At 42.4% G+C, this 27,103-nt stretch overlaps 2 protein-coding genes across 4 annotated transcripts in view; one reads left to right on the plus strand and one right to left on the minus strand.

Moving 5' to 3' along the window:
- Nucleotides 1-375: 375 nt before the first annotated feature.
- tmem255a (transmembrane protein 255A) lies at nt 376-19,858 on the minus strand. 2 transcript variants are annotated; one of them, XM_008123594.3, is made up of 9 exons: nt 19,694-19,858; nt 15,387-15,529; nt 11,988-12,050; nt 6,819-6,908; nt 6,574-6,636; nt 3,100-3,188; nt 2,800-2,962; nt 1,994-2,137; nt 376-784 (listed from the first exon to the last, which is right to left on the minus strand). In XM_008123594.3, exons 1-9 carry the CDS (start codon nt 19,749-19,751, stop codon nt 626-628), a joined length of 972 nt encoding a protein of 323 aa, XP_008121801.1. In that variant the 5' UTR covers nt 19,752-19,858; the 3' UTR covers nt 376-625. The 2 variants fall into 2 exon arrangements, with proteins under 2 accessions (XP_008121801.1, XP_003229544.1); XM_003229496.4 differs by having other exon boundaries at nt 2,800-2,959; nt 19,694-19,856.
- Nucleotides 10,478-27,103, plus strand: part of atp1b4 (ATPase Na+/K+ transporting family member beta 4) — a 35,116-nt gene continuing 18,490 nt past the window's right edge. Inside the window, exons 1-2 of one of the 2 annotated variants that reach the window (XM_062963909.1) lie at nt 10,478-10,637; nt 26,341-26,393. In XM_062963909.1, coding sequence (XP_062819979.1) covers nt 26,343-26,393 — 51 coding nt within the window. In that variant the 5' untranslated portion in view covers nt 10,478-10,637; nt 26,341-26,342. Of the gene's footprint in view, nt 10,638-26,178; nt 26,394-27,103 lie in introns of both variants that reach the window. The other variant, XM_008123593.3, reaches the window with a different exon arrangement.

Below are 27,103 nucleotides of genomic sequence, written 5' to 3' on the forward strand. Positions count from 1 at the left end.
TGCGCCACAGGCAAGTGCCTAATTTGCCTCACGGTTGAACCGCCCCTGCTTGTCCTAAAAGAGCAACCCCAAAGCCATCTATACAATCTCTTTGGCACTCAATAATAATGAAATGTCAGTCTACTCTCAGACAGAAGGAATCCCTGACATCTTTTAGCATAGGAACAACAAGGCAGGGGGATTTTGGCCAAAAGAATAGGCAAATCTATGCCAAATTGCTGTCTGAATCATCCATATGGAAAACTAAGAGCCGCATGGTTGTGAATGACACAAAATGGCTTAATGCAAGAATGTGCTCATTTGAGCTCCTGATGCAATAAAAGTCTTTGTGACGTGGCATGGATGCTGTTAGCGCATGGTGAGCGTGTTGCAATATTCCAGTCTGTCGCACATTTAATGGCGTCTGTCGATCACAATAACATGCTCTGACGGCTAATACGGGTCTCAAAGCCCATCTGAACGAAACCGCTCCCGTCAAGGAAGGTGTTCATGACGTGCCTCGATGTGACCTTAAGCCCAAAGCTCTTCGATCGCAAAGACGCCTTGTTTCATATATCTGTGGATGCGGTGGCGACGGATTCCAGTACAAAAAGGTCTGCAACCAGTCCCAGTGGGCGTGCAACTCCTACGGCGTGTACGGCGGGGGCTTCTCGAATGGAGGGAAGTACGGCGGGGAGTAACGGGGAGGCGCCGTGGGCGTCCACACATAACTCGGCGACGGCGATAAGGACGGAGGCTCCTCCGAAAGCCCCGACGGCACGGAGGCCTGGAACAGGGTGGAATGCTGCAACGAAACGGGAGAAAGAAAGAGGCACGTTGTGATGCCCAAAAGAGAGGCAATGCTACAGAAGGGATCCCTCCTGAAATGAGAAGAGAGCCTTCCTTAGGAAATGGCTTGAGTGGCTTGCATCGTAGTTTTGGAGACTAGCCCGGAGGGGAAGTAAAGGAGAGAATTCCAGGAGAGCAATAAAACAGATAAGGCAAAACAGCTGTAGATACACATTTGTGGGTCCGTACGTCGCAAACAAAAAATTTATACTTCTTGGCTTATCTAAAATTGACCAATGGCTGAGGATCTTCCCCACCTTCCACACCTACAAGTGATACCAATGACCTAACTTGTTTACTCTGAGCTTTCTTCTCTCTCTGGATCTTCCTGAAGAAAGGCACCAGCTTACAGGAAAGGAGGGACACAGGTCCTGTGTTGCACATACTACTTTGGTTCATACAAAGTGCTTATATTGTCTATATAAAGGCTATATGATATATTTATTTATTTATTTATTTGCAGTATTTATATTCCGCCCTTCTCACCCCAAAGGGGACTCAGGGCGCATCACATCTATATATATAAAAGGGTAATGGAATCATGGCACCGGACAAAACAACTAAACGCCCCACAACCTTGAAAATTGACAGCACAACCTCTCACCCACGCCTCTATGTTCATACAACAAAAAGAAAAGAAAAATAAAGTCCTAGCCACAGCAACGCGTGGCCGGGCACAGCTAGTTACATATATAAGGCAAACATTCAATGTCTTGACATAGAACAAAGACAGAGACAAACGCAGGCTCCGAGCTGGCCTCAAACTCATGACCTCTTGGTCAGAGTGATTTGTTGCAGCTGGCTGCTCACCAGCCTGTGCCACAGCCTGGGCCCAATATATGCAGAGGCAAAGCTATGTTAGGCAAAAGTTTACTATTTTCTGGCTTATGGTCCCTATAGTAGCAAAGAGTGGAGAAACCTTATGGCAACGGGCCGTCCCCAAGACTTAGAAACAACTCCTAGTTTAGAGCTGAGACAACAGGTAGAGAGAGAAATCTACCTCTAAGAAGGGAAATCCACTCCTGGAAGATCTATTGTCAAGGGGAAAAGGGTTCTCCACTGAAGCTTTATCCCCACAACAAGCCACATTTTCCAAAATGCAGTTTCACAGGGACAGAAAGTGAGGTGGAATCTTCTGAACACAAAGCACACAAAGCAACACTACCTGGAAGTCATATGCTGAATATGGTGGCAGGTGGGGCGTGCTGTGGTAGTAGGTGTTGTACGACGTCACTTGGGGTCTCGAATAGTAGGAAACGGCTGGGCGCGGGTTTTCGACCGTGCAGTTCAGAGCCGGGAGCGAAGGAGTCTGCAGACAGAACGGAGAAAGGACAAAACATGGTTGGTAGACTGAACGGGAGAGAAGAGACCCGGGAAATGGCCAGAGGGATCTGAGAAGAGAGACGAATCCTATTCACTTCTGATTCTTCGACAAGTCTTTTATGACTTGCAAAACCACACAATGCAACAAAATTTGAAAAATGTTCTGTTCCTAGTTTGAAAGTGTTATTCCTTTTTAATTGTGCAGTCCTCACTTTGACATCAGTTGTTTTCCTCCAGAAACTTTGTTGTTTTTGTGGCACAAACTAGGCGGAATTGCTTAAGACTCGGTGATGAGATACTCATTGAAAAACTAGAGCAAAATGTGCTATAGCAGGATGCCCAGCCAAAACAAAGTTTTTGCAGCTAGGGCTTCTGGAAACTGAAATACAACAAATCTGAAGACTCAAATCTGCTTTAGATCAGGATTTTCCACACTTGGGTTTTCCAGGTATTTTGCATTTCATTTCCTGACCATTGAAGTCTAAAACACACAGAAGACTAAATCCGGGGAAAGCACTGCTTTAGATAAAATATGGCACAGATGGATGAGCAGAGTCGAATTCAGTCTATTTTCATATTATCTAGCTTGGAATTTGTGATGATTTTTTCCATTATGCAAAAAAACTGGACCCAATGACGTGGCCTTACCATATCTTTGAAGCCACCCAGGATGGCAGCCGTGATGATCCCCAGAAACAATCCCACGATGTTCAGGATGGTGGCCGACCAGAGCAAATGGTACAAGTGGATGATATCTTGACAACTGCTGACGTCGATGTACTCGTAATAGCCGCCGGAGATCTGCACTCTGCTGAAGCCAAAGAAGAGCCGGCTTTGAGAGAAATGCCCGGCTCCCCAGGTATCGTCCCTCGTCCCATGATGATGATGAGGAGGATGATGGTGACCCATGCTTAGCTCCCTCCCCTCGTCCACTCCCTCCTCGCTCACCTTCCACAGTTGTACAAGTCGCAACAGAAACAAGTATTGGTTTTGATCTTCGGCATGCAGCTCGCACCCGGCCTAGTGTTGCAGATGGCCTGAAGGAATGGCAAGAAAATAGAAGATATTGGCAGTAGTCTCCTCCGTTATCCCAAAAGACATAAGCACCGGGCCCAGATGGCCTAACACCAATCTATATATATAAAAGAGTGATGGCATCGCGGCGACCCACAAAACAACAAAACTACAGGCCCCCCAACCTCGAAATTTGACGACACAACCCATCATCCACGGCTCTAGGTTGATACAACAAAAAGAAAAGAAACATAAAGTCCTCATTAGCGGGAGAGGAATAATTGTTTTTATCCAGTTGCTGCCAGTTAGAAGGCTAAGCTCCTCCAACTTGGTCTCCTAGCAACCCAATAAAAAATAATAAAAAACACTAAAAAAGAATTAAAAACACTAAAAAATTAATACAATAAAATACCATAATAACAAAAAATAACTAAAAATTATACAAGAAAATAATAAAATATAATAAATAAAAAGATAACTTACAATAAAATTAATTAAAAAATAGAAATAACGTCAAATAAAATTATTTTTAACCAATACCACCACCACTTTGCCACAGCAACAAGTGGCCGGGCACAGCTAGTTTACTATAAAAGATTGAAAGATGATCTGATACCCCACTTACAAAAAGTTATGAATAACGCCCTTCGTCAAAAACAGATACCTAAATCTTGGAAAGAAGCTAACATAATACTGTTACCTAAAGACAATTCGGACCCCAATAACACCAAAAATTATAGACCTATTTCCCTATTAAATACGGATTATAAAATTATTATAATTAATTATTGCGGAAAGACTAAAATTATATTTAACAAATTGGATAAAAGAAGAACAATTGGGATTTGTAATTGAATGAAAAACATAATCAAAAAGAAGTAGCCATAATGACAGTTGATGCGGAAAAGGCATTTGACCGTATAAATTGGGATTTATTTAAAATGTTAATGAGAGAAATGGATATAGGGAATAATTTTATGAATGCGATACAAGCTGTATACGAAGACCAGTCGGCAAATATCTGGGTAAATGGTCAATCATTCAACAAAATTAGGGTGGAGAAGGGGACTAGGCAAGGATGTCCCCTATCCCCGCTAATATTTGTAATGTCATTGGAATTACTCCTTAATAATTTGAGAGATTTATTACAATTTAAAAGGCTTAAAAATAGGCAAAGAGACATACAAACTCCGTGCCTTTGCGGATGACTTAGTGTGCATTATAGAGGATCCATTAAGTAATATCAAAAAGTGGCTACGGGAAATAGAGGATTTCGGCAAAATATCAGGTTTCAGAATAAATAAAGATAAATCCGTGATATTAACCAAAAATGTATCGAAAGAAAGACAATCCCAGATAAGTGATATCGCAGGTATGAAAACGCCAACCAAAATAAAATATCTAGGAATATATCTAACGACATAATGGGATGGTCTTAAAGACCCTTCTCCTCAAATAAGGACTTCTCCCAAGGTGTTGGACGGACTCCCCAAAACAAGCAGGACATTGTCTATAATATAATTTGCTATAGTAGGTCGTGGAACCAAACCTTCGTGGATACCAAGGACCCGGTGAAAACATTTTCCCAACTGCAGAAATCTAGGAGCCCTCAGTGCTGCAGCGGGTTAAACCGCAGAGCTTTTGAACATGCTGACCAGAAGGTTGGCGGTTCGAATCCGGGGAGCGGAGTGAGCTCCCACTGTCAGCTCCAGCTTCTACCAATCTAGCAGTTCGAAAACATGCAAATGTGAGTAGATCAATAGGGAAGCTAACGGTGCTCCATGCAGCCATGACAACTGCCACATGACCTTGGAGGTGTCTATGGACAACGCCGGCTCTTTGGCTTAGAAATGGAGATGAGCATCAATGCACAGAGTCAGACGCAACTGGACTTAAGTGGAAGTAAGTGTTTTTCTTTGTTTAATGAGTGTTAAACCAATGAGAAATTGTTTAATGTTACTAGGTGCTGGCAACAGCAAATCTATTATGTTGTCTTTTTAAAAATATAGTTTACAGAAGCTTCAGAAAAGTCTACAAACACATGAAAGAACCTTCAGAAACTACCTGAAGAAGGGATTTTGACCCAGAAACAAGGGTTACAAAATACCCGGGAATCCTTGTTATTCTACATTCCTTTTGCGCATCTCCAAAACATTAACTTACATGGGACAATGATGAATTTATTTAAAGTGCGAACCACAATATACAGTTGTTTATTCCTTTGACCATGCATTTCTAAGACTTATCTACGTGGGACAATACTGGAATTCAAAGTGTTGTACTCAGTTACTGTAACATACTGATTTGTTACTGAAAAAACATACAAACATGAATATAATCTATATATATGAAAGAGTGATGGAATCCTGGCGACCGACAAAACAACAAAACTAAACACCCCACAACCTCGAAAATTGGCAGCACAACCCCTCATCCACGCCTCTAGGTTGATACAACAAAAAGAAAAGGAAAATAAAGTCCTAATTGGAGGGAGAGGAATAATTGTTTCTATCCAATTGCTGCCAGTTAGAAGGCTAAGCTCCGCCCACTTGGTCTCCTAGCAACCCACTCAGCCCAGGGGACAGGCAAAGTTAGGCCTCACTTAGGCCTTTTCCACACTGCCTATAAAATACAGACACCACCAGGCAACGCCACACTAACGCATGGCCGGGCACAGCTAGTGTTTGATATAATGCTGTAAACAGTTTGCATTTGTGCATTACTCATGCGCCAGTAAGGATTATAATTTGTCTGTTACCATTGTTCTATTCTGTATATTAGTTAGTAATATGACAACTGTATCTTTACACGTATTATAGATTTCTGTGTACTTTAGTGCAACTGGACTTAACGTCAGGGGAAACCTTTACCTTTAGTAGAAATCTAGTGTGCAAGGATACAACTGCATTAAAGCCCTTTATGTATGGAAACTAGATTTCTAAACAACTGGAGATCTAACACACTATCTGCTACATTGCCCCTTGTATAAGGATCCTAGGAAAAATCTCCTGGGAACACTCTTGGAAGAAAGGGCAGCATGGCAACAATCTGCTGTGATCTGTGACTTGCTAGCAGATTATTCCAAAAATATAACCCTAAAGGTTGCCACATTTGCAATTGCAGTCCAAAAGATCAGAGCTAAGGTAGCAAAATCCATACTTGAGGTCAGTGATGGTTTGGGATGATACAAATCAGACACTGTCATTGTTATGTTGCTGCTATCATAATTTTAAAGAGCCTGTTTTAATTTTTGAATAAGTTTTAATGTTTATATTGGAAAGTGTTTATAAAGGTTGTATATTACTGATGTCATGGCCTATGGCTAGTACAATAAACAATTCATTCAAATTCAGATTTCTAAACAACTGGAGAGCACAAGAAAAGCAATATTCTCTGATTCAGACTTACCTCTGGCGAGGCTGTGGTTTTGGAGTAGTAGTGACACCGTCCCGCGTACAGCGGCCGAAGATCCTGCGAGAAGGAAAGAACAACAGCAGCCTTTTTAATTGAAGGGAACGGAGATGAAGTCCAGGCTCCAACAGAGAAAAATCCAGTCCTAGATGGAGGCGTTAGTTATGTTTACATCGCAGATTTCCTCTAACAAACGTGGTGGGAACTCACCCACGTAACTCTTGCACTTGACGTTTACTCACTATGTGCCTGGCTGCGAAAACGCCGTCCACGATGGCACAGCAGAAGGCGGCGATGACACCAAAACTGATGAACACAATCGAAGCAACCAGCTGCAAAGGGAGAAAAAAAGAGAACGTTTCGAGTTGTGAAATGTGTCGGTGTTAAGCGTGTCAACAACACACCTCAATGCAACATGTCCTTCTGTGATGCCCTAAGGCACAGCTTTCCAAATTTAGATATAGATAATAATAATAATAATAATAATAATAATAATAATAATAATAATAATAATAATGGTCCCGGTGGTGATGGGCACATTGGGTGCCGTGCCAAAAGATCTCAGCCGGCATTTGGAAACAATAGACATTGACAAAATTACGATCTGCCAACAGCAAAAGGCCACCCTGCTGGGATCTGCACGCATCATCCGAAAATACATCACACAGTCCTAGACACTTGGGAAGTGTTCGACTTGTGGTTTTGTGAAACGAAATCCAGCATGTCTATCTTGTTTGCTGTGTCATACAACGTCGTTGTGTCAATAATAATAATAATAATAATAATAATACTTTATTTATACCCCGCCACCATCTCCCCAATGGGGACTCGGGGTGGCTTACATGGAGCCATGCCCAAAACAATACAACGTAAACAGCATATACAGTAGAGTCTCACTTATCCAACACTTGCTTATCCAACGTTCTGGATTATCCAATGCATTTTTGTAGTCAATGCTTTCAATAAATCGTGATATTTGGGTGCTAAATTTGTAAATACAGTAATTACTACATAGCATTATTTCATATTGAACTACTTTTTCTGTCGAATTTGTTGTATAACATGATGTTTTTGTGCTTAATTTGTAAAATCATAACCTAATTTGATGTTTAATAGGCTTTTCCTTAATCTCTCCTTATTATCCAACATATCCGCTTATCCAACGTTCTGCCGGCCCGTTTATGTTGGATAAGTGAGACTCTACTGTATTAAAAAAAAAAAAAACAGCACAGCACAAAACAATAAGCAATATAGTAAATAATATCCTTTACAAAATAAAACAAGGAGACAATGAAAACAAGGGCAGACCACATGAACATTAAGTTAAAACTCGGGGTGAGAAAGACATAAAAATAAAATGAGCTTTGCCCGGCCACGCGTTGCTATGGCTTATGCTATCAGAGTGTTGCTCTTTATTTACTGTCCTGATTTTAATAATAATAATAATAATAATAATAATTATTATTATTATTATTATTATTATTATTATTATTATTGACAAAAATTACGATCTGCCAACTGCAAAAGGCCACCCTGCTGGGATCTGCACGCATCATCCGAAAATATATCACACAGTCCTAGACACTTGGGAAGTGTTCGACTTGTGATTTTGTGATATGTAATCCAGCATATCTATCTTGTTTGCTGTGTCATAATAAAACAATAATAATAATAATAATAATAATAATAATAATAATAATAATAATAATACATCACACAGTCCTAGACACTTGGGAAGTGTTCGACTTGTGATTTTGTGATATGTAATCCAGCATGTCTATCTAGTTTGCTGTGTCATAATAAAATAATAATAATAATAATAATAATAATAATAATAATAATAATAATACATCACACAGTCCTAGACACTTGGGAAGTGTTCGACTTGTGATTTTGTGATACGAAATCCAGCATGTCTATCTAGTTTGCGGTGTCATAATAATAATAATAATAATAATAATAATAATAATAATAATAATACATCACACAGTCCTAGACACTTGGGAAGTGTTTGACTTGTGATTTTGTGATACGAAATCCAGCATATCTATCTTGTTTGCTGTGTCATAATAAAATAATAATAATAATAATAATAATACAGCAAAATCAAATACAAAGCAATGATAAAATATGAAACATCAAAGAACAATAACAAAACCAATAACAACATATACACAATAACCAGGGGGAAAAACACAACGCAGTATTAAAACCAGGGATTATTAGATATTATATTGTTCTGTATGATTATACCACAGTAATTATTTCATATTATATTTATAATCTTATATTATCTGCTTAGGAGTGGATTATATGAGGCCCCTTCTACACAGCTGTATAAAATTCACACTGAACTGGATTATATGGCGGTGTGGACTCAAGATAATCCAGTTCAAATCAGATACTGTGGATTATCCGCCTTGGCATTCTGGGTAATATAGCTGTGCGGAAGGGCCTTGAGTCTACACTGCCATATAATCCAGTTCAAATCAGATAATCTGTATTTTATAGGCAGTGTGGAAGAGGCCTGATTGAAGAGGCCCTGGGCGCCATTAAATGGCTGAGTGGGTTGCTAGGAGACAAAGTGGGCGGAGCTTAGCCTTCTAACTGGCAGCAATGGGAATGAAACAGTTCTTCCTCTCCCTCTAATTAGGAATTTATTTTTCTTGTTTTTTTTTAATGACCATGTCTTTTGTGGCCAAATTTGGTGTGTTTTGGTTGTGTAGTTTTGCTGTTTAAGTTAAGGGAAAAACTATCAGAACATTTTAATATAGATAGATATATAGATATAGATCTATGCCATGCATGGGCAGACTTTGTTCTTCCCTCCAGGTGTTTTGGACTTCAACTCCCACAATTCCTAACAGCTGGTTTGCCCATGTGTGACACATACACACTAAAGAATGTATTATATATATATCTATATCTATATATCTATATATATATATAAAAGAGTGATGGCATCAGGGCAGCGGACAAAACAACAAAACTACAGGCCCCCCAACCTCGAAATTTGACAACACAACCCATCATTCACGGCTCTAGGTTGATACAGCAAAAAGAAAAGAAAAATAAAGTCCTAATTACAGGGAGAGGAATAATAGTTTTTATCCAATTGCTGTCAGTTTGAAGGATAAGCTCCGCCCACTTGGTCTCCTAGCAACCCACTCAGCCCAGGGGACAGGCACAATTAGGCCTTACTTAGGCCTCTTCCATAGATTATCAGATTTTAACTGGATTATATGGCAGTGTAGACTCAAGGCCCTTCCACACTGCTATATAACCCATTTAGAATCTTATATTATCTGCTTTGAACTGGATTATCTTGACTCCACACTGCCATATAATCCACTTCAGTGTGCATACTAAACATAAAGACTACCATACAACAGACATTCAATACCACCACTACCTCAACAATTTCTCACCAACACTACCAGACAACGCCACAGCAACGCGTGGCCGGGCACAGCTAGTGTGTGTGTGTGTATATGTGTGTGTGTGTGTGTGTGTGTGTGTGTGTGTGTGTGTGTGTGTGTATATATATATATATATATATATATGTTTAATATACCACTAGGTAACAAAACTTGAAAAATATCCTCAAAACATACAACAACTCTGTCCTGTTCCTGGTTTGAAAGTGTTGTTCCTGTTGAACTGTGCGGTCCTTACTTTGCTATACTCCAGAGTGGTACCTATTGATCTACTCATATTTACATCCCAAGAACATGCTCCAAGCCTTCACTCCAGCCATGTGCTCGAAGTCTTCTCCTCCCAAATTCCCGGGACGCATTAATGTTGCTCCGAGGACCTGTCGAAGGGAGCCACCAACCGTGGCGACTGCTGATGCGATGAAGACCAAAGATCCGGAACGTTGGAGAGACAACCGAGAACGTGCCACGGAACGGAATGAGAAGGTCCTCATGTCCTTCCTGAAGCCTGGGCAACTGGCCTTTGAGGAAAGCTACCATGACCCACATCCCAGCCCCATAGGCTGCCAGACCCCGGTTGCTCCACCTCCTTGACGTCTACTTCTCTACTTCGTTGTTTATCCCAAGGTATGGGCAATTTATTTATTATGTTGAATTGGCCTTCTTTCCTTCTCAACCTTCCTAATACCACGACCCCTTACTACAGTTCCTCATGTTGTGGAGACCGCCAACCATAACCTTGTTTTCGTTGCTACTCCATAACCGTCATTTTTGCTCCTGTTATGAATCGTCATGTAAATATCTGACATGCAGGATGTATTCTCATTCACTTGACTAAATTTCACCCAAATACCCAATACACTCACATTTGAATACGGGTGGGGTTGGTGAAGGGATTGATTTTGTCATTTGGGAGTTGTAGTTGCTGGGATTTATAGTTCTAACTAAATAAGTGTCTATAATGCACAGCAAAAAGGAAACTTATGGTATATAATATATTCCGAGGTAAGTAGTGTTCAAGTTATGTACTTCTATTGTAATGAAATCCTTTATACATTCTAAATGTAACAACAATTTATATATTCAAAACTGTATGTGGTTCTACGCCCTTTCAAGTCTGAACTGGGTTTAAATGAACCCGGTGATTGATCGTACATCCAACAGGTAATGGTAATCTTATTATTTCAGTTCAAATAAACAACATGTGATATAGGATATAGGTATCCTATAGGAATATACACCTCTTAACATAAAGATATACATCACTCAACTCCATCACTCAACTCCGTCACTCAACTCCGTCACTCAACTCTGTCAATCAACTCCATCACTCAATCTGTCACTCAACTCCATCATTCAAATCCAACACGCAGCTCCGTCACTCAACTCCGTCTCTCAACTCCATCTCTCAACTCCGTCTCTCAACTCCATCACTCAGCTCCGTCACTCAGCTCCGTCACTCAGCTCTATCACTCAGCTCCGTCACTCAACTCCGTCACTCAACTCCATCATTCAAATCCAACACGCAACTCCGTCACTCAACTCCGTCACTCAACTCCGTCACTCAGCTCCGTCACTCAGCTCCGTCGCTCAGCTCCGTCGCTCAGCTCCGTCGCTCGACTCCGTCAATCGACTCCGTCAATCAACTCCGTCAATCAACTCCATCACTCAACTCCATCACTCAGCTCCATCACTCAGCTCCATCACTCAGCTCCATCACTTAACCCCATCACACAATTCCATCACTCAACTCCATCACTCAACTCTTTCACTCAACTCCTTCACTCAACTCCGTCACTCAACTCCATCACTCAACTCCAGTAGGCTGTTAGGAATTGTGGGAGTTGGAGTCCAAAACACCTGGAGGGCCAAAGTTTGACCATGGCTGGTCTAGCAGAATAACAGGTCATTTAAACTATTTTCTCCTCCTTATATGTGTGATATATACAAAACAGTCATTTCACAGCCATTACTTACCATTTGTCTTTTGTTTTCGATCAAGTTTGATCCAATAATCCCAAGAAATGACCCAAAACCGAGCTGAAAAGCAAAGATTTGTGAAAAAATAAATTAAATTATTGTATATTAAAACATGCAATAATAAAATAGTTCATCATTATATATTATTATATACTATCAGTAGTAATATACTGAATGTATGATTATATTATTATATACTATCAGTAGTATTATACTGAATATATTATTAATATATATTAGTAGTAGTAGTAGTAGTAGTAAATTTATTGATTAGCCCTTAGGCCATATCACAGTATCAAAAAGGCTTGATAAAACATACTTACACACCATATAGTAAGTTAAATACAACACTTATAACAATACAGTAAATAAATATAATAAAACTGACATCACGCTTCTGTATAATGGAATACTACTAATAATACAATATAATATGTATAATAATAAAAAGGAGTAGTAGTAAATTTATTGATTAGCCCTTAGGCCATATCATAGTATCAAAAAGACTTGATAAAATATATTTACACACCATATAGTAAGTTAAATAAAACACTTATAACAATACAGTAAATAAATATGATAAAACTGAATATATACATCATGCTTCTGTATAATGGAATACTACTAATAATATAATATAATAATAATAATAATAATAAAGGTTATTATTATATATTATTATATTGTATTATTAGTAGTACAGTAGAGTCTCATTTATCCAACATTCGCTTATCCAACGTTCTGGATTATCCAACGCATTTTTGTAGTCAATGTTTTCAATACATCATGATATTTTGGTGCTAAATTCGTAAATATGGTAATTACTACATAACATTACTGCGTATTGAACTACTTTTTCTGCCAAATTTGTTGTATAACCTGATTGTTTTGGTGCCTAATTTGTAAAATCATAACCTAATTTGATGTTTAATAGGTTTTTCCTTAATCTCTCCTTATTATCCAACATATTCGCTTATCCAACATTCTGCCGGCCCGTTTATGTTGGATAAGTGAGACTCTACTGTAGTATTCCATTATAATATAATTGATATAATATGTATATATAACATATTCTGAGGATGCCTGTCGTAGATGTGGGTGGAACGTCAGGAGAGAGTGCTTCTGGAGCATGGCCATGCAAAGAGGAAAACTCACAGCAACCCAGTGATTCTGGCCATGAAAGCATTCAATAACACAAGTTTTTGCAGTTTGATAAACTTTCCCCATGTTTTTATGATGGAACCAATTAGGAAATGACATTGATAACCCAGGAACAAAATATGTACATGATGGCAAGGAAGCTAAACAGTTGGATCAATATTATAAAAGCCTTTCCGTTCTCTTCCGTCGTCTATTTGCTCACAACGTTCATCCTGGATGAGCCTTGCATTACATTGGAGAAGAGCACGGAGAAGCCAACGGTTGCTGTGAACTCTCTGCTATGTCAAGTATGTGCCGGGCAGCTCAACACACTTTTCTATGTTCTCATGTATACGAAGCCACCTTAGGTCACTACTTATTCCTGGCCAGCTTACGATTTTTAAAAATATACCTGAAAGAGGCGGACAACAAACGCAGCACTTCCAAGAGAGCAGCCAGCCAGGCCCGGTTGATAATACGAGGGCTATCCAGAAAGTAGATTACGTTTTGTAATTAAAAATGAACAAAGTATAGGAGAAAATATTTACCATATGCAGATGAAAGCCACACCCACATACCACTTCTCAGCATAGTCACCTCAACTCCGTCACTCAACTCCATCGCTCAACTCCCTCACTCAACTCCCTGACTCAACTCCATCACTCAACTCCCTGACTCAACTCCATCGCTCAACTCCATCGCTCAACTCCATCGCTCAACTCCCTGACTCAACTCCATCACTCAACTCCCTGACTCAACTCCATCACTCAACTCCCTGACTCAACTCCATCACTCAACTCCCTGACTCAACTCCATCACTCAACTCCCTGACTCAACTCCATCACTCAACTCCCTGACTCAACTCCATCACTCAACTCCCTGACTCAACTCCATCGCTCAACTCCATCGCTCAACTCCATCGCTCAACTCCCTGACTCAACTCCATCACTCAACTCCCTGACTCAACTCCATCGCTCAACTCCATCGCTCAACTCCATCGCTCAACTCCATCACTCAACTCCCTGACTCAACTCCATCGCTCAACTCCATCGCTCAACTCCATCGCTCAACTCCCTGACTCAACTCCCTCGCTCAACTCCCTGACTCAACTCCCTGACTCAACTCCATTGCTCAACTCCATCGCTCAACCCCATCGCTCAACTCCCTGACTCAACTCCCTGACTCAACTCCATCGCTCAACTCCCTGACTCAACTCCCTGACTCAACTCCATCGCTCAACTCCATCGCTCAACCCCATCGCTCAACCCCATCGCTCAACTCCCTGACTCAACTCCCTGACAACTCCATCGCTCAACTCCATCGCTCAACTCCATCGCTCAACTCCCTGACTCAACTCCATTAGTCAACTCCCTCACTCAACTCCATCACTCAACTACAGCACTCAGCTCCATCACTCAACTCCATCACTCAACTCCCTCACACAACTCCATCACACAACTCCCTCACACAACTCCATCACTCAACTCCATCACAGCATTTTGGCAATGATGCGCAGGTGAGGAAAAAGGTGACCGGTTGGTTGAGGACGCAAGCGGCAGAGTTTTGTGGGGAAGGAGTTGCCAAGCTCATTCATTGCTATGATAAGGGCCTAGATTTGAATGGCGACTATGTTGAGAAGTGGTATGTGGGTGTGGCTTTCAACTGCATACGGTAAATGTTTTCTCCTATACTTTGTTCATTTTTAATTCCAAAACGTAATCTACTTTCTGGATAACCCTCGTACTATGCATACACAACTTTTGTTCTTGGGTTATGAATATCATTTCCTAATTGGTTCCATCATAAGAACATGCGTGAAATTTATTAAACTGCCAAAACTTGGAAACGGACATCCTGCTATAGTTTCGTTTTTTGATGGATGTCTCATCAAATCTCAACTAATTCTATCAAGTGAACCTGAAATAGTGAAGGTCACGATGGACTACAGAAGAAGTGGGGACATCATTCAAGAGAATCAGGATATAGATTGGTTCAAGCACAACTTTATTGATGCAAGCACCTAATATCATAGTCAGGGCATCCATACATTTATCTACAGCTTGAGACCAACTCAACATCCAAAATGTAGAGTAGTCTATAAAGGACACTGTAATGCTGTAGGCCACCCATCTCAAACAAGAAGCAAAAGCAAGTGATTGAGCAGATATCAGGACTGAAAGACACATTTGGAAACTTCATATGGACTTCAGTGGTGGACACAAGGTTTCCCAACCTACTGAAGAAGTCTATACTTACAATAACGCCTGGGTAATAGCCTCCGACAGAGACATTCTGGGTTCTTGTGGTAGCGGCCAAACCAACCGTAAGAATCAACAGAGACACAATGAGAAGGGTCACCGTGACGTAGAGGGAATTCTTTTTTCTTCTATTGAAGGACCCTAGAAACACAGAAAAGAGCGTGCTCATTCCATTAGCTAAGTAGCAAGAGGTATAGCATCTAGGTATCTCTAGAATCTAGAGGATGCTCACTGGAGGATCTAGAGTCTAGATCCTCCAATGCAATTCTGTGTTCAGCTTCCCATGGAAGGTGACAGAGTCATCTTGGAGGACCTAGAACCCATCTCTAGGTATCTCTAGACCCTCCCGTGCAATTCTGTGTTCAGCTTCCTCTGGAAGATGATGATAGAGTCATGTTGGAGGACCTAGAACCCCTCTCTAGGTATCTCTAGACCCTCCAATGCAATTCTGTGTTCAGCTTCCCATGGAAGGTGACAGAGTCATCTTGGAGGACCTAGAACCCATCTCTAGGTATCTCTAGACCCTCCCGTGCAATTCTGTGTTCAGCTTCCTCTGGAAGATGATGATAATGTTGGAGGACCTAGAACCCCTCTCTAGGTATCTCTAGACCTTTCAGTGCAACTATATGTTCAGCTTTCACTGTAAGTTGACGATAGAGTCAAGTTGGAGAACCTAGAACCCCTCTCTAGACCCTCCAGTGCAATTCTGTGTTCAGCTTCCTCTGGAAGATGATGATAGAGTCAAGTTGGAGAACCTAGAACCCCTCTCTAGACCCTCCAGTGCAATTCTGTGTTCAGCTTCCTCTGGAAGATGATGATAGAGTCAAGTTGGAGAACCTAGAACCCCTCTCTAGACCCTCCAGTGCAATTCTGTGTTCAGCTTCCTCTGGAAGATGATGATAGAGTCAAGTTGGAGAACCTAGAACCCCTCTCTAGACCCTCCAGTGCAATTCTGTGTTCAGCTTCCTCTGGAAGATGATGATAGAGTCAAGCTGGAGAACCTAGAACCCCTCTCTAGACCCTCCAGTGCAATTCTGTGTTCAGCTTCCTCTGGAAGATGATGATAGTGTCAAGCTGGAGAACCTAGAACCCCTCTCTAGACCCTCCAGTGCAATTCTGTGTTCAGCTTCCTCTGGAAGATGATGATAGTGTCAAGCTGGAGAACCTAGAACCCCTCTCTAGACCCTCCAGTGCAATTCTGTGTTCAGCTTCCTCTGGAAGATGATGATAGAGTCAAGTTGGAGAACCTAGAACCCCTCTCTAGACCCTCCAGTGCAATTCTGTGTTCAGCTTCCTCTGGAAGATGATGATAGAGTCAAGTTGGAGAACCTAGAACCCCTCTCTAGACCCTCCAGTGCAATTCTGTGTTCAGCTTCCTCTGGAAGATGATGATAGAGTCAAGCTGGAGAACCTAGAACCCCTCTCTAGACCCTCCAGTGCAATTCTGTGTTCAGCTTCCTCTGGAAGATGATGATAGTGTCAAGCTGGAGAACCTAGAACCCCTCTCTAGACCCTCCAGTGCAATTCTGTGTTCAGCTTCCTCTGGAAGATGATGATAGAGTCAAGCTGGAGAACCTAGAACCCCTCTCTAGACCCTCCAGTGCAATTCTGTGTTCAGCTTCCTCTGGAAGTTGGCAGAGTCATGTTGGAGGACCTAGAACCCCTCTCTAGGTATCTCTAGACCCTCCAGTGCAATTCTGTGTTCAGCTTCCTCTGGAAGATGATGATAGAGTCATCTTGGATGACCTAGAACCTCCCTCTAGGTATCTCTAGAACCTCCAGTGCAATTCTGTGTTCAGCTTTCACTGTAAGTTGGTGATAGAGTCAAGTTGGAGAACCTAGAACCCCTCTCTAGACCCTCCAGTGCAATTCTGTGTTCAGCTTCCTCTCGAAGATGATGATAGAGTCATGTTGGAGGACCTAGAACCCATCTCTAGGTATCTCTAAAACCTCCAGTGCAATTCTGTGTCAACTGGAAGTTGACGATAGTAATGTCACCTGGATAGTTGACAATAGTTGACGATAGTAGTGGTAGCTGTGGAGGACCTACAATTCCTCTCTAGGTATATCTAGATCCTCCATAGATGTTATTATTTTCTTGCGATCCCTCGGTGGCATTGTAAGACAACTATTGGTCCATCTAGCACATTATTCTGTTTTAGGAGATGGCAATTCTTCCAGCAACCTTTCTAATGCTCACCCCTTTTTGCTCATAATTTTTCACACACCCTCCCCCCCCCCCAATTTGGGATGACAATTCCCAAAAGCATCAACAGCCATGACTGGGGATGATGGGAGCTGTAGTCCCAAGATGTCGCATTTCCAAGGCTTGCGAATGACATGGCTCTCTCTCTCTCTCTTACTTTCAATCTTTCAACCAGTTCTTTGCCTTGAATTGTGCAAGTCACTGGAAATATTCCAGAGAGCACACTGTGGAAGCTGAACTCCCAGGGAAAACAGTCCAGGTTTCACACGGAAAGAAATTTAATTTCCCAGATTCATTAACTTGAAGGTGGAAGAAGAGGTGTAGTTCACCCAGAAAGGAAGTCTAGAACTCCCCTCCTCCCCAATGAAATGTCAATTATGAGATCATCTAGATGGCCTTTGAGGGTCCCTTTCCTGACCTATGGTCTTGTAAAACCATCTAGATGGCCTTTGAGGGTCCCTTTCCTTACCTATGGTCTTATGAAACCATTGAGATGGTCTTTGGAGGTCTCTTTGCTTACCTTATGAGATCGTCTAGATCAGGGGTCCCCAAACTAAGGCCCTCCAGGGTCATTGACCTGGCTTCTGTCCTAAACTTTAGACTTCGGGTTGAATTAAGTCTGAAACAACTTGAAGGCACACAACAACAACCATCCTAATTTTGGACTATTTTATCATGTGGTCACGTGGCCATTGGCATGACTGCACGGAGCACCAATGTTACCTTCCCGCCAGAGCGGTACCTATTGATCTACTCACATTGGCATGTTTTCGAACTGCTAGGTCGGCAGGAGCTGGGGCTAACAGCGGGCGCTCACTCCGCTCCTGTGGTTTGAACCTGGGACCTTTTGGTCTGCAAGTTCAGCAGCTCAGTGCTTTAACCCACTGAGCCACCGGAGGCTCCTTGGGGGTCCCTTGCTTTGGGAAAAAGGAGAAGGATTGGGGTGGAAGGGAAAAGGCCCCTTTGCTTTGGGGAAAAGGAATAAAAGGGTCCTTCGCTTTGGATATAAGAAAAAGGGGTCCCTTTGCTTTGCATAAAATGGAAAAGGAGCCTCTTTACTTTGGGCCAAGGGGTCCCTGGCTTTGGGTAAAAGGAGAAGGATTTGGGTGGAAGGGAAAAGTCCCCTTTGCTTTGGGGAAAAGGAAGACAGGGAGTCCCTTGCTTTGAGTCAAAGGAAAAAAGGGTCCTGCACTTTGGATATAAGAAAAAGGGTTCTTTTACTGGAAAGGAGGACTGTTTGCTTTGGGTAAAAGGAAAAAGGGTCCTTTGCTTTGGATAAAATGGAAAGGAGGTTCTTTAGTTTGGGCCAAGGGGTCTTTGGCTTTGGGTAAAAGGAAAATGTTTGCTTTGGATATAAGAAAAAGGGGTCCCTTTGCTTTGCATAAAATGGAAAGGAGGCCCTTGACTTTGGCTAAAAGGGGTCTTTGGCTTTGGGTAAAAGAAGAAGGATTTGGGTGGAAGGGAAAGAGACCCTTTGCTTTGGGTAAAAGAAAGACAGGGGGTCCCTTGTTTTGGATAAAAGGAAAAAGGTTCCTCTGCTGGGAAGGAGGACCCTTTGCTTTGGGTAAAAAGAGAAAGGGTCCTTCGCTTTGGATATAAGAAAAAGGGTTATTTTACTGGAAAGGAGGACTGTTTGAATTGGGTAAAAGGAAAAAAAGGGTCCTTCGCTTTGGATAAAATGGAAAGGAGGTCCTTTAGTTTGGGCCAAGGGGTCTTTGGCTTTGGGTAAAAGGAAGACGGGGATCCCCTTGCTTTGGGCAAAAGGAAAAAAAGGGGTCCTTCGCTTTGGATGTAAGCAAATGGGGTCCCTTTGCTTTGGGTAAAAGACAGCTAGAGGGGACCCCTCGGTTTGGAGAAAAGGGAAAGGGGTCTCTTGACTTTGGGTGGATATAAGACAAGAAGAGTCCCTTGACTTTGGCTCAAAGGGGTCTTTTGGGGGAAAGAAAGAGGGGGGTCCCCTTGCTTTGGGTGGAAGGCAGGGGAGGGGAAGGGTCTCCTGGCTTTGCGTCAAAAGAGAGCGGATCCAGGCAGGATCATACCAACCAACCACCCCGGTCATGCCAGTCCCGACCCCAAGGGAAGACCCTCGTTGTTCTTACCCAGGGAGACGGAGAGCGGGAGGGAGGTGGGGCGCGGCTGGGTGAGGGCCTGGCGCATCTCGGCTCCGGAGACCCCCGCTTGTGGGGGGAAAGGGCCCGGCGGTCTGGAGGAAGGAAGCCTCGCTCCCTGCGGCGCCTGCGCAACCACGGAGCCAGCCCCCCGCCCCTCCCGAGGAGGCTCAAGGGGGGAGGGGGGGGAGGGGGGGGAGGGCCGGTTGGGCTCTCCATCCCTTTGGCCTGGCATCTCTTCTCTTCCTTCCATTGGGACCCCAGGCAGCTCCAAACGCAGCATTCATTGCCCAATATAATATAATAATAATAATAATTTTATTCTTATATCCCGCCCAAGCAAAAGTCAAGGGAAATGAAAGGCACTGCAGACTCACTCAGCCAGAGAAATCAGCCATAGCAGAGACCTTGAGCAGGGGTCCCCAAACTTTTTGAACTGAGGGCCAGTTCATGATCTTTCGGACCGTTGGAGGGCCGGACTATAGTTGGCCACCAAGCAATAATAATAATAATAATAATAATAATAATAATAATAATAATAATAATAGGGTTGGAGGGAGACCCTTTGGGCCATTGAATCCAATCCCCTTCTGTCTTTGGGCACCAAAAACTGCTGTAAGAAAATCGCACAGACAGACTACAAACAGAGGCACAACTATGTGGCCCAAAGGATTCATTGGAACTTATGCCTCAAGTCCCACCTCCCTGCAGTAAAGAACTGGTGGGATCACAAACCTGCAAAAGTATTGGAAAATGAGCACGCAAAGATACTGTGGGACTTCCGAATCCAGACTGACAAAGTTCTGGAACACAACACACCAGACATCACAGTTGTGGAAAAGAACGAGGTTTGGATCATTGATGTCGCCATCCCAGGTGACAGTCGCATAGATGAAAAACAACAGGAAAAACTCAGCCGCTCTCAGGACCTCAAGATTGAACTTCAAAGACTCTGGCAGAAATCAGTGCAGGTGGTCCCGGTGGTGATGGGCACACTGGGTGCTGTGCCAAAAGATCTCAGCCGGCATTTGGAAACAATAGACATTGACAAAATCACCATCTGCCAACTGCAAAAGGCCACCCTACTGGGATCTGCACACATCATCAGAAAATACATCACACAGTCCTAGACACTTGGGAAGTGTTCGACTTGTGATTTTGTGAAACGAAATCAGCATATCTATCTTGTTTGCTGTGTCATACAACGTCGTTGTGTCAATAATAATAATAATAATAATAATAGGGTTGGAGGGAGACCCTTTGGGCCATTGAATCCAATCCCCTTCTGTCTTTGGGCACCGAAAACACAAGCAAAGCACCCCTGACAAATGGCCTCCCAGCCTCAATGTTAATAATAATAATAATAATAATAATAATAATAATAATAATAATAATAATAGTTGGAAGAGAAGAAGAGAACCCTTGTGTCATTTAGCCCAACCCCCTTCTGCCTTTGTGCCGTGGGGGCCGGATAAATGGCTTTGCTGGGCCGCATGTGGCCCCCGGGCCTTAGTTTGGGGACCCCTGCCCTTGAGGAACCAACCTGGACACAGGATATTATCTGAGAACATAGACATGCTGGACCACTCCAACAACTATCATGTCAGACGACACAGAGAAGCCATTGAAATCCACAAGCATGTGGACAACTTCCAACAGAAAGGAGGATACCATGAACATGAACAAAATCTGGCTACTAGTATTTAAAAAACCCCCAAAAATCAGAACAGTAAATAATAATAATAATAATAATAATAATAATAATAATAATAATAATAATAAGACTGTGCAAGGAAACCGACGAAACCATGGATCATCTCCTCAGCTGCTGTAAGAAAATCGCACAGACAGACTACAAACAGAGGCACAACTCTGTGGCCCAAATGATTCATTGGAACTTATGCCTCAAATACTGTGCAAGGAAACCGACGAAACCATTGATCATCTCCTCAGCTGCTGTAAGAAAATCACACAGATAGACTACAAACAGAGGCACAACCATGTGGCCCAAATGATCCATTGGAACTTATGCCTCAAATACTGTGCAAGGAAACCGACGAAACCATTGATCATCTCCTCAGCTGCTGTAAGAAAATCGCACAGACAGACTACAAACAGAGGCACAACCATGTGGCTCAAATGATCCATTGGAACTTATGCCTCAAATACTGTGCAAGGAAACCGACGAAACCATTGATCATATCCTCAGCTGCTGTAAGAAAATCGCACAGACAGACTACAAACAGAGGCACAACTACGTGGCCCAAATGATTCATTGGAACTTATGCCTCAAATACTGTGCAAGGAAACCGACGAAACCATTGATCATCTCCTCAGCTGCTGTAAGAAAATCGCACAGACAGACTACAAACAGAGGCACAACTACGTGGCCCAAATGATTCATTGGAACTTATGCCTCAAATACCACCTCCCAGCAGCAAAGAACTGGTGGGATCACAAACCTGTGAAAGTATTGGAGAATGAGCATGCAAACATACTGTGGGACTTCCGAATCCAGACTGATAAAGTTTTGGAACACAACACACCAGACATCACAGTTGTGAAAAAGAAAAAGGTTTGGATCATTGATGTCGCCATCTCAGGTGACGAAAAACAACAGGAAAATCTCAGCCGCTCTCAGGACCTCAAGATCGAACTTCCAAGACTCTGGCAGAAACCAGTGCAGGTGGTCCCAGTGGTGATGGGCACACTGGGTGCCGTGCCAAAAGATCTCAGCCGGCATTTGGAAACAATAGACATTGACAAAATCACGATCTGCCAACCACAAAAGGCCACCCAACTGGGATCTGCACGCATCATCTGAAAATACATCACACTGTCCTAGACACTTGGGAAGAGTTCGACTTGTGATTTCGTGATGCAAAATCCAGCATATCTATCTTGTTTGCTGTGTCATAATAATAATAATAATAATAATAATAATAATAATAATAATAATAATAATAATAATAAAACTTTATTTATATACCGCCCTATCTCCTGGAAGGGACTCAGGGTGGTTTCCAATCATAAAAACAACACAAACATTACATAGCAACATAATAACACATTATTAAGCAAAGTGAAATGATACAATTATAGCAATAAATAACACTTACATGACCTGATCAAGGGGACGGGAACCATAAACCCAATATATTAAAATGTATCATTTTAGGCTAGAGAAATCTTGTGCAATATAATCAGGCCCAGAAATTGACGGTATTCAACACTCTGAAAACAGAGGACCTAGAACGTCTCTCTAGGTATCTCCAGATCCAATGCAATTCTGGTTTCAGCTTCCTCTGGAAGTTGACTGTAGTGTCATGCTGGAGGACCTAGAACACTGTTCTAGGTATCTCTAGATCCTCCCATGTAATTCTGTCTTCAGTGTCCACTGGAAGTTGATGGTGGTCATGCTGGAGGAACTAGAACACCTCTCTAGGTATCTCTAAATCCTCCAATGCCATTTTGTTTTCAGCTTCCACTGGAATTTGATAATAGAGTAGTGTTGGAGGACCTAGAACATCTCTATAGGCATCTCTAGATCCTCCAATGTAATTCTGTGTTCAGCTTCCACTGGAAGTTGACGATGGCCATGCTGGAGGACCTAGAACACCGTTCTAAGTATCTCTAGATCCTCCAGTATAATTCAGCTTCCACTGGAAGTTGACGATGGTCATGCTGGAGGACCTAGAACACCGTTCTAGGCATCTCTAGATCCTCCAGTATAATTCAGCTTCCACTGGATGTTGACTATGGTCATGCTGGAGGACCTAGAACACCGTTCTAGGTATCTCTAGATCTTCCAGTATAATTCAGCTTCCACTGGAAGTTGACGATGGTCATGCTGGAGGACCTAGAACACCGTTCTAGGTATCTCTAGATCTTCCAGTATAATTCAGCTTCCACTGGATGTTGACTATGGTCATGCTGGAGCACCTAGAACACCGTTCTAGGTATCTCTAGATCTTCGAGTATAATTCAGCTTCCACTGGGTGTTGATGACAGTCATACTGGAGAACCTAGAACACTTCTCTAGGCATTTCTAGATCCAATGCAATTCCGCTCTAGCTTCCATTGAAAGTTGATCATAGAGTCATGCTGGGCAACCTAGACTTTTCTAGACAGGGGTTCCCTAAAATAAAAACAAATAATATTTTTCAAAGCTTTTCACTTTCCAACTCTGCTGTAAATAAAGCCTTGCCTTTGGATCCATTTCAGCCAGGAGAGGGCAGAGGAGAGTTTAGAAAGAACCGAGAAGTGAACCCACTTCACATGGAGCAACTAACAGTGGCATCAGACCCAAAACCAAAATAGAAAACATGTCTGTCTGCTTTGGAAACGGTGTTACTTTAGGTAGCATTGAACGTGTCCTCTTTCCATGGTAGTCGGGCTGTCACTCATCGGAGGCTTTAATGTGCTGGCGTCCAGATTGCAAAGTATCTTGCAAAACATCCTTCTTTTTAAACGAGTGTTAGTATTTTGAGACTTCGGGGAAAAGAGCATTGAAAGGAATCAAGACGGGACATTTAATCTGGAAGTTTGTGGGCTTGGAGCATGTCGTTGCCATTGCTACAGACCCACCGTGCAAGCCAATAACCCACAGACATAGAGGCAAAATATTAAGATTTTGGTGCATATATCTCTTTACTATTGTATTAATGTTCATAGATTCTGCATTTGTGGCCTTTTGCACAGACTAGTCCTAACCCATGGGTTTTTACTACCTCCATCGAGCTCGAAACAGATAGAAAGGAAACAACATGGTGTAAAGCCCCGTCTACATTGCCATATAATGCAATTTGAAACTGTATTATATAGTCAGTATGGACTCACCTAATGCTGTTCCATGCAGTTAAACCACATTATATGAGTCTCAACTGACTATATAATGCAGAAGCAGACCATTTTTCAAAATATACAGACTGATTTCCAATTATCTGTGATTCTGTCGCTAAGCTTGACAAGATGTCAACATCTGCAGGCCATCATCTGTCACAATGTTCCCATCTATTAAAATGGATCATGGTGGAGGAGATAGAACACCTCTCTAGGTACCTATAGATCCTCCAAGCTGAACACAGGATTGCAGTGGAGGATCTAGAGATACCTAGAGAGATGTTCTAGGTCCTCCAGTATGTCTCTACTGTCAATGCCTAGTGGAAGTTGAACACAGAATTGCATTGGATGATCTAGAGATATCTAGAGAGGTGTTCTAGGTCCTCCAGTATGTCTCTATAGTCAACATCCAGTGGAGGTTGAACACAGAATTGGATTGGAGGATCTAGAGATATCTATTGAGGTGTTCTAGGTCCTTCAGCATGACTATTGCCAATGTCCAGTGGAAGTTGAACACAGAGTTGCATTGGATGATCTAGAGATATCTAGAGAGGTCTTCTAGGTCCTCCAGCATGTCTCTATTGTAAACGTCCAGTAGAAATTGAATGTAGAATCGCATTGGAGGATCTAGAGATACCTAGAGAGGTGTTCTAGGTCCTCCAGTATGTCTCTATAGTCAACATCCAGTGGAAGTTGAACACAGAATTGCACTGGAGGATCTAGAGATACTATCTAGAGAGGTGTTCTAGGTCCTTCAGCATGACTATTGCCAATGTCCAATGGAAGTTGAACACAGAATTGCATTGGAGGATCTAGAGATACCTAGAGAGGTCTTCTAGGTCCTCCAGCATGTCTCTATTGTCAACATCCAGTAGAAATTGAACGTAGAATTGCACTGGAGGATCTAGAGATACTTAAGAGGGGGGTTCTAGGTCATCCAGATGCAACCTGGTCTTTGCCTCCCAGGTTGTTGTGAGCGGCACAGGAGAGGGACTAGAACCAAGATGGCGAAGAAGGCCTACCAAGCTTCATTTTCAGCAAATCACTGAAAAGCAGGGAACGAGTGTTGGCTTTGCCCTTGTGTGGATAATGGGATCCCCAACACCACAACTCGGGCTTGTGCTGCCCGCCTTGTCTCTCTTCCAGGGACCTTTCGGATGGTCCCTGGAATCTGAGACGGTTGGGAAACCGACCCTGCAGAATCCCAGCCTTGGCCTAGTCTGAATGCGGAGGGATAAATATAGCAACTCCGGGGCGGCTGCAGAGATTTTGGAAGGATTCGTAGAGGGGGGGGGGGGGCTGTGAGTGACAGCAGCATAATGCCATGTCGCCTGTCCTCTCGTTTAGGGTCTAGCGATTTAATAGACCCCTTGCACCCCGTGTAGCAAAGACAATAGCAATTCCCTGGCCAGGGAGCCTCTCATCTCTCCAGGGTTTCCTCATTTGGAGACTGCTTTGTGTACGTTAATACGTTGTAGACGAGAGCTTTCGTCTTGACCGGATTCCTGTCGCAGGGTCTCAGATACCTGATGAAAGCAATCTATTTATTGCACGGTCTCCTGCAACGGCGAAGCTCCCGAAAGACGTCTCAATCTTTTCCGTTGGGTTTCATGGTGGCCTCTGGCTTTCCATAGGGACCGAACCACGTCGGTGCAGGCGTCGGATGCTTCCAAGTTTGAGATTCGGGATAAAAAGAAAAGAAGGCGAGCCTTGGCTTGTGGTCATACGGCAACCAGGGGATTTCCTACTCAATTAATGACTGCATTTCCTTCCCTTTCCCTCTCTTTTGCACCAAGCCATGGAAGCGAATGCCAGATTGAGAGGTGCCGAGGACAACCAGCACAACCCGGTAAGTTGGCAACCTCGGATGGGACTCGGGAGGGTTGGCCGATATATTTCATGTATAAAGATACAGTAGTCCTATTACACAGAATAAAACAATGCTAACAGACAAATTATAATCCTTACAGGCGCATGAGTAATACACAAATACAAACTGTTTATAGCATGACATCAAACATTATATTCATGTTTGTATGTTTTTTCAGTAACAAATAAGTCTGTTCAATAATTGAGTACAACACTTTAAATTCCAGTAGATAAACGTCTTAGAAATGCTTGGTCAATGGAGTAAACAACTATGTATTGTGGTTCACACTTTAGATAACTTTATCATAGTCCCATGTAAATTAATGTTTTGGAGATGCGCAAAAGGAATATAAACCATAAAGGAATGTAGAAACAACAAGGATTCCTGGGTATTTTTTAACCCTTGTTTCTGGATCAAAATCCCTTCTTCAGGTAGCTTCTGAAGGTTCTTTCAAGCGTTTGTTGTAGACTTTTCTACAGCTTTCACAAACTATATTTAAAAAAGACAACATAATAGATTTGCTGTTGCCAGCACCCAGTAACATTAAACAATTTCTCATTGGTTTAACACTCATTTAAACAAAGAAAAACACTTACTTCCACTAAGGAGTTTGTGGCTCTGCTGTAGCACTTCAATTGTGGATAATGATCCTACTGCCTTCCATTTGTGAGCAATTAGCTCATGGAGGT

Source organism: Anolis carolinensis, unplaced genomic scaffold (assembly GCF_035594765.1).
Source record: "Anolis carolinensis isolate JA03-04 unplaced genomic scaffold, rAnoCar3.1.pri scaffold_12, whole genome shotgun sequence".
Classification (NCBI taxonomy): Eukaryota; Metazoa; Chordata; class Lepidosauria; order Squamata; family Dactyloidae; genus Anolis; species Anolis carolinensis.

Coding starts and splice junctions, on each gene's coding strand:
- tmem255a (XM_008123594.3), bottom strand. CDS start 19,751: ATGCGCCAGGCCCTCACCCAGCCGCGCCCCACCTCCCTCCCGCTCTCC. Junction 12,051..15,386: donor GCTATTACCCAGGCGTTATT/GTAAGTATAGAC, acceptor TTTGCTTTTCAG/CTCGGTTTTGGGTCATTTCT. Junction 2,963..3,099: donor GACTTGTACAACTGTGGAAG/GTGAGCGAGGAG, acceptor CTTTGGCTTCAG/CAGAGTGCAGATCTCCGGCG.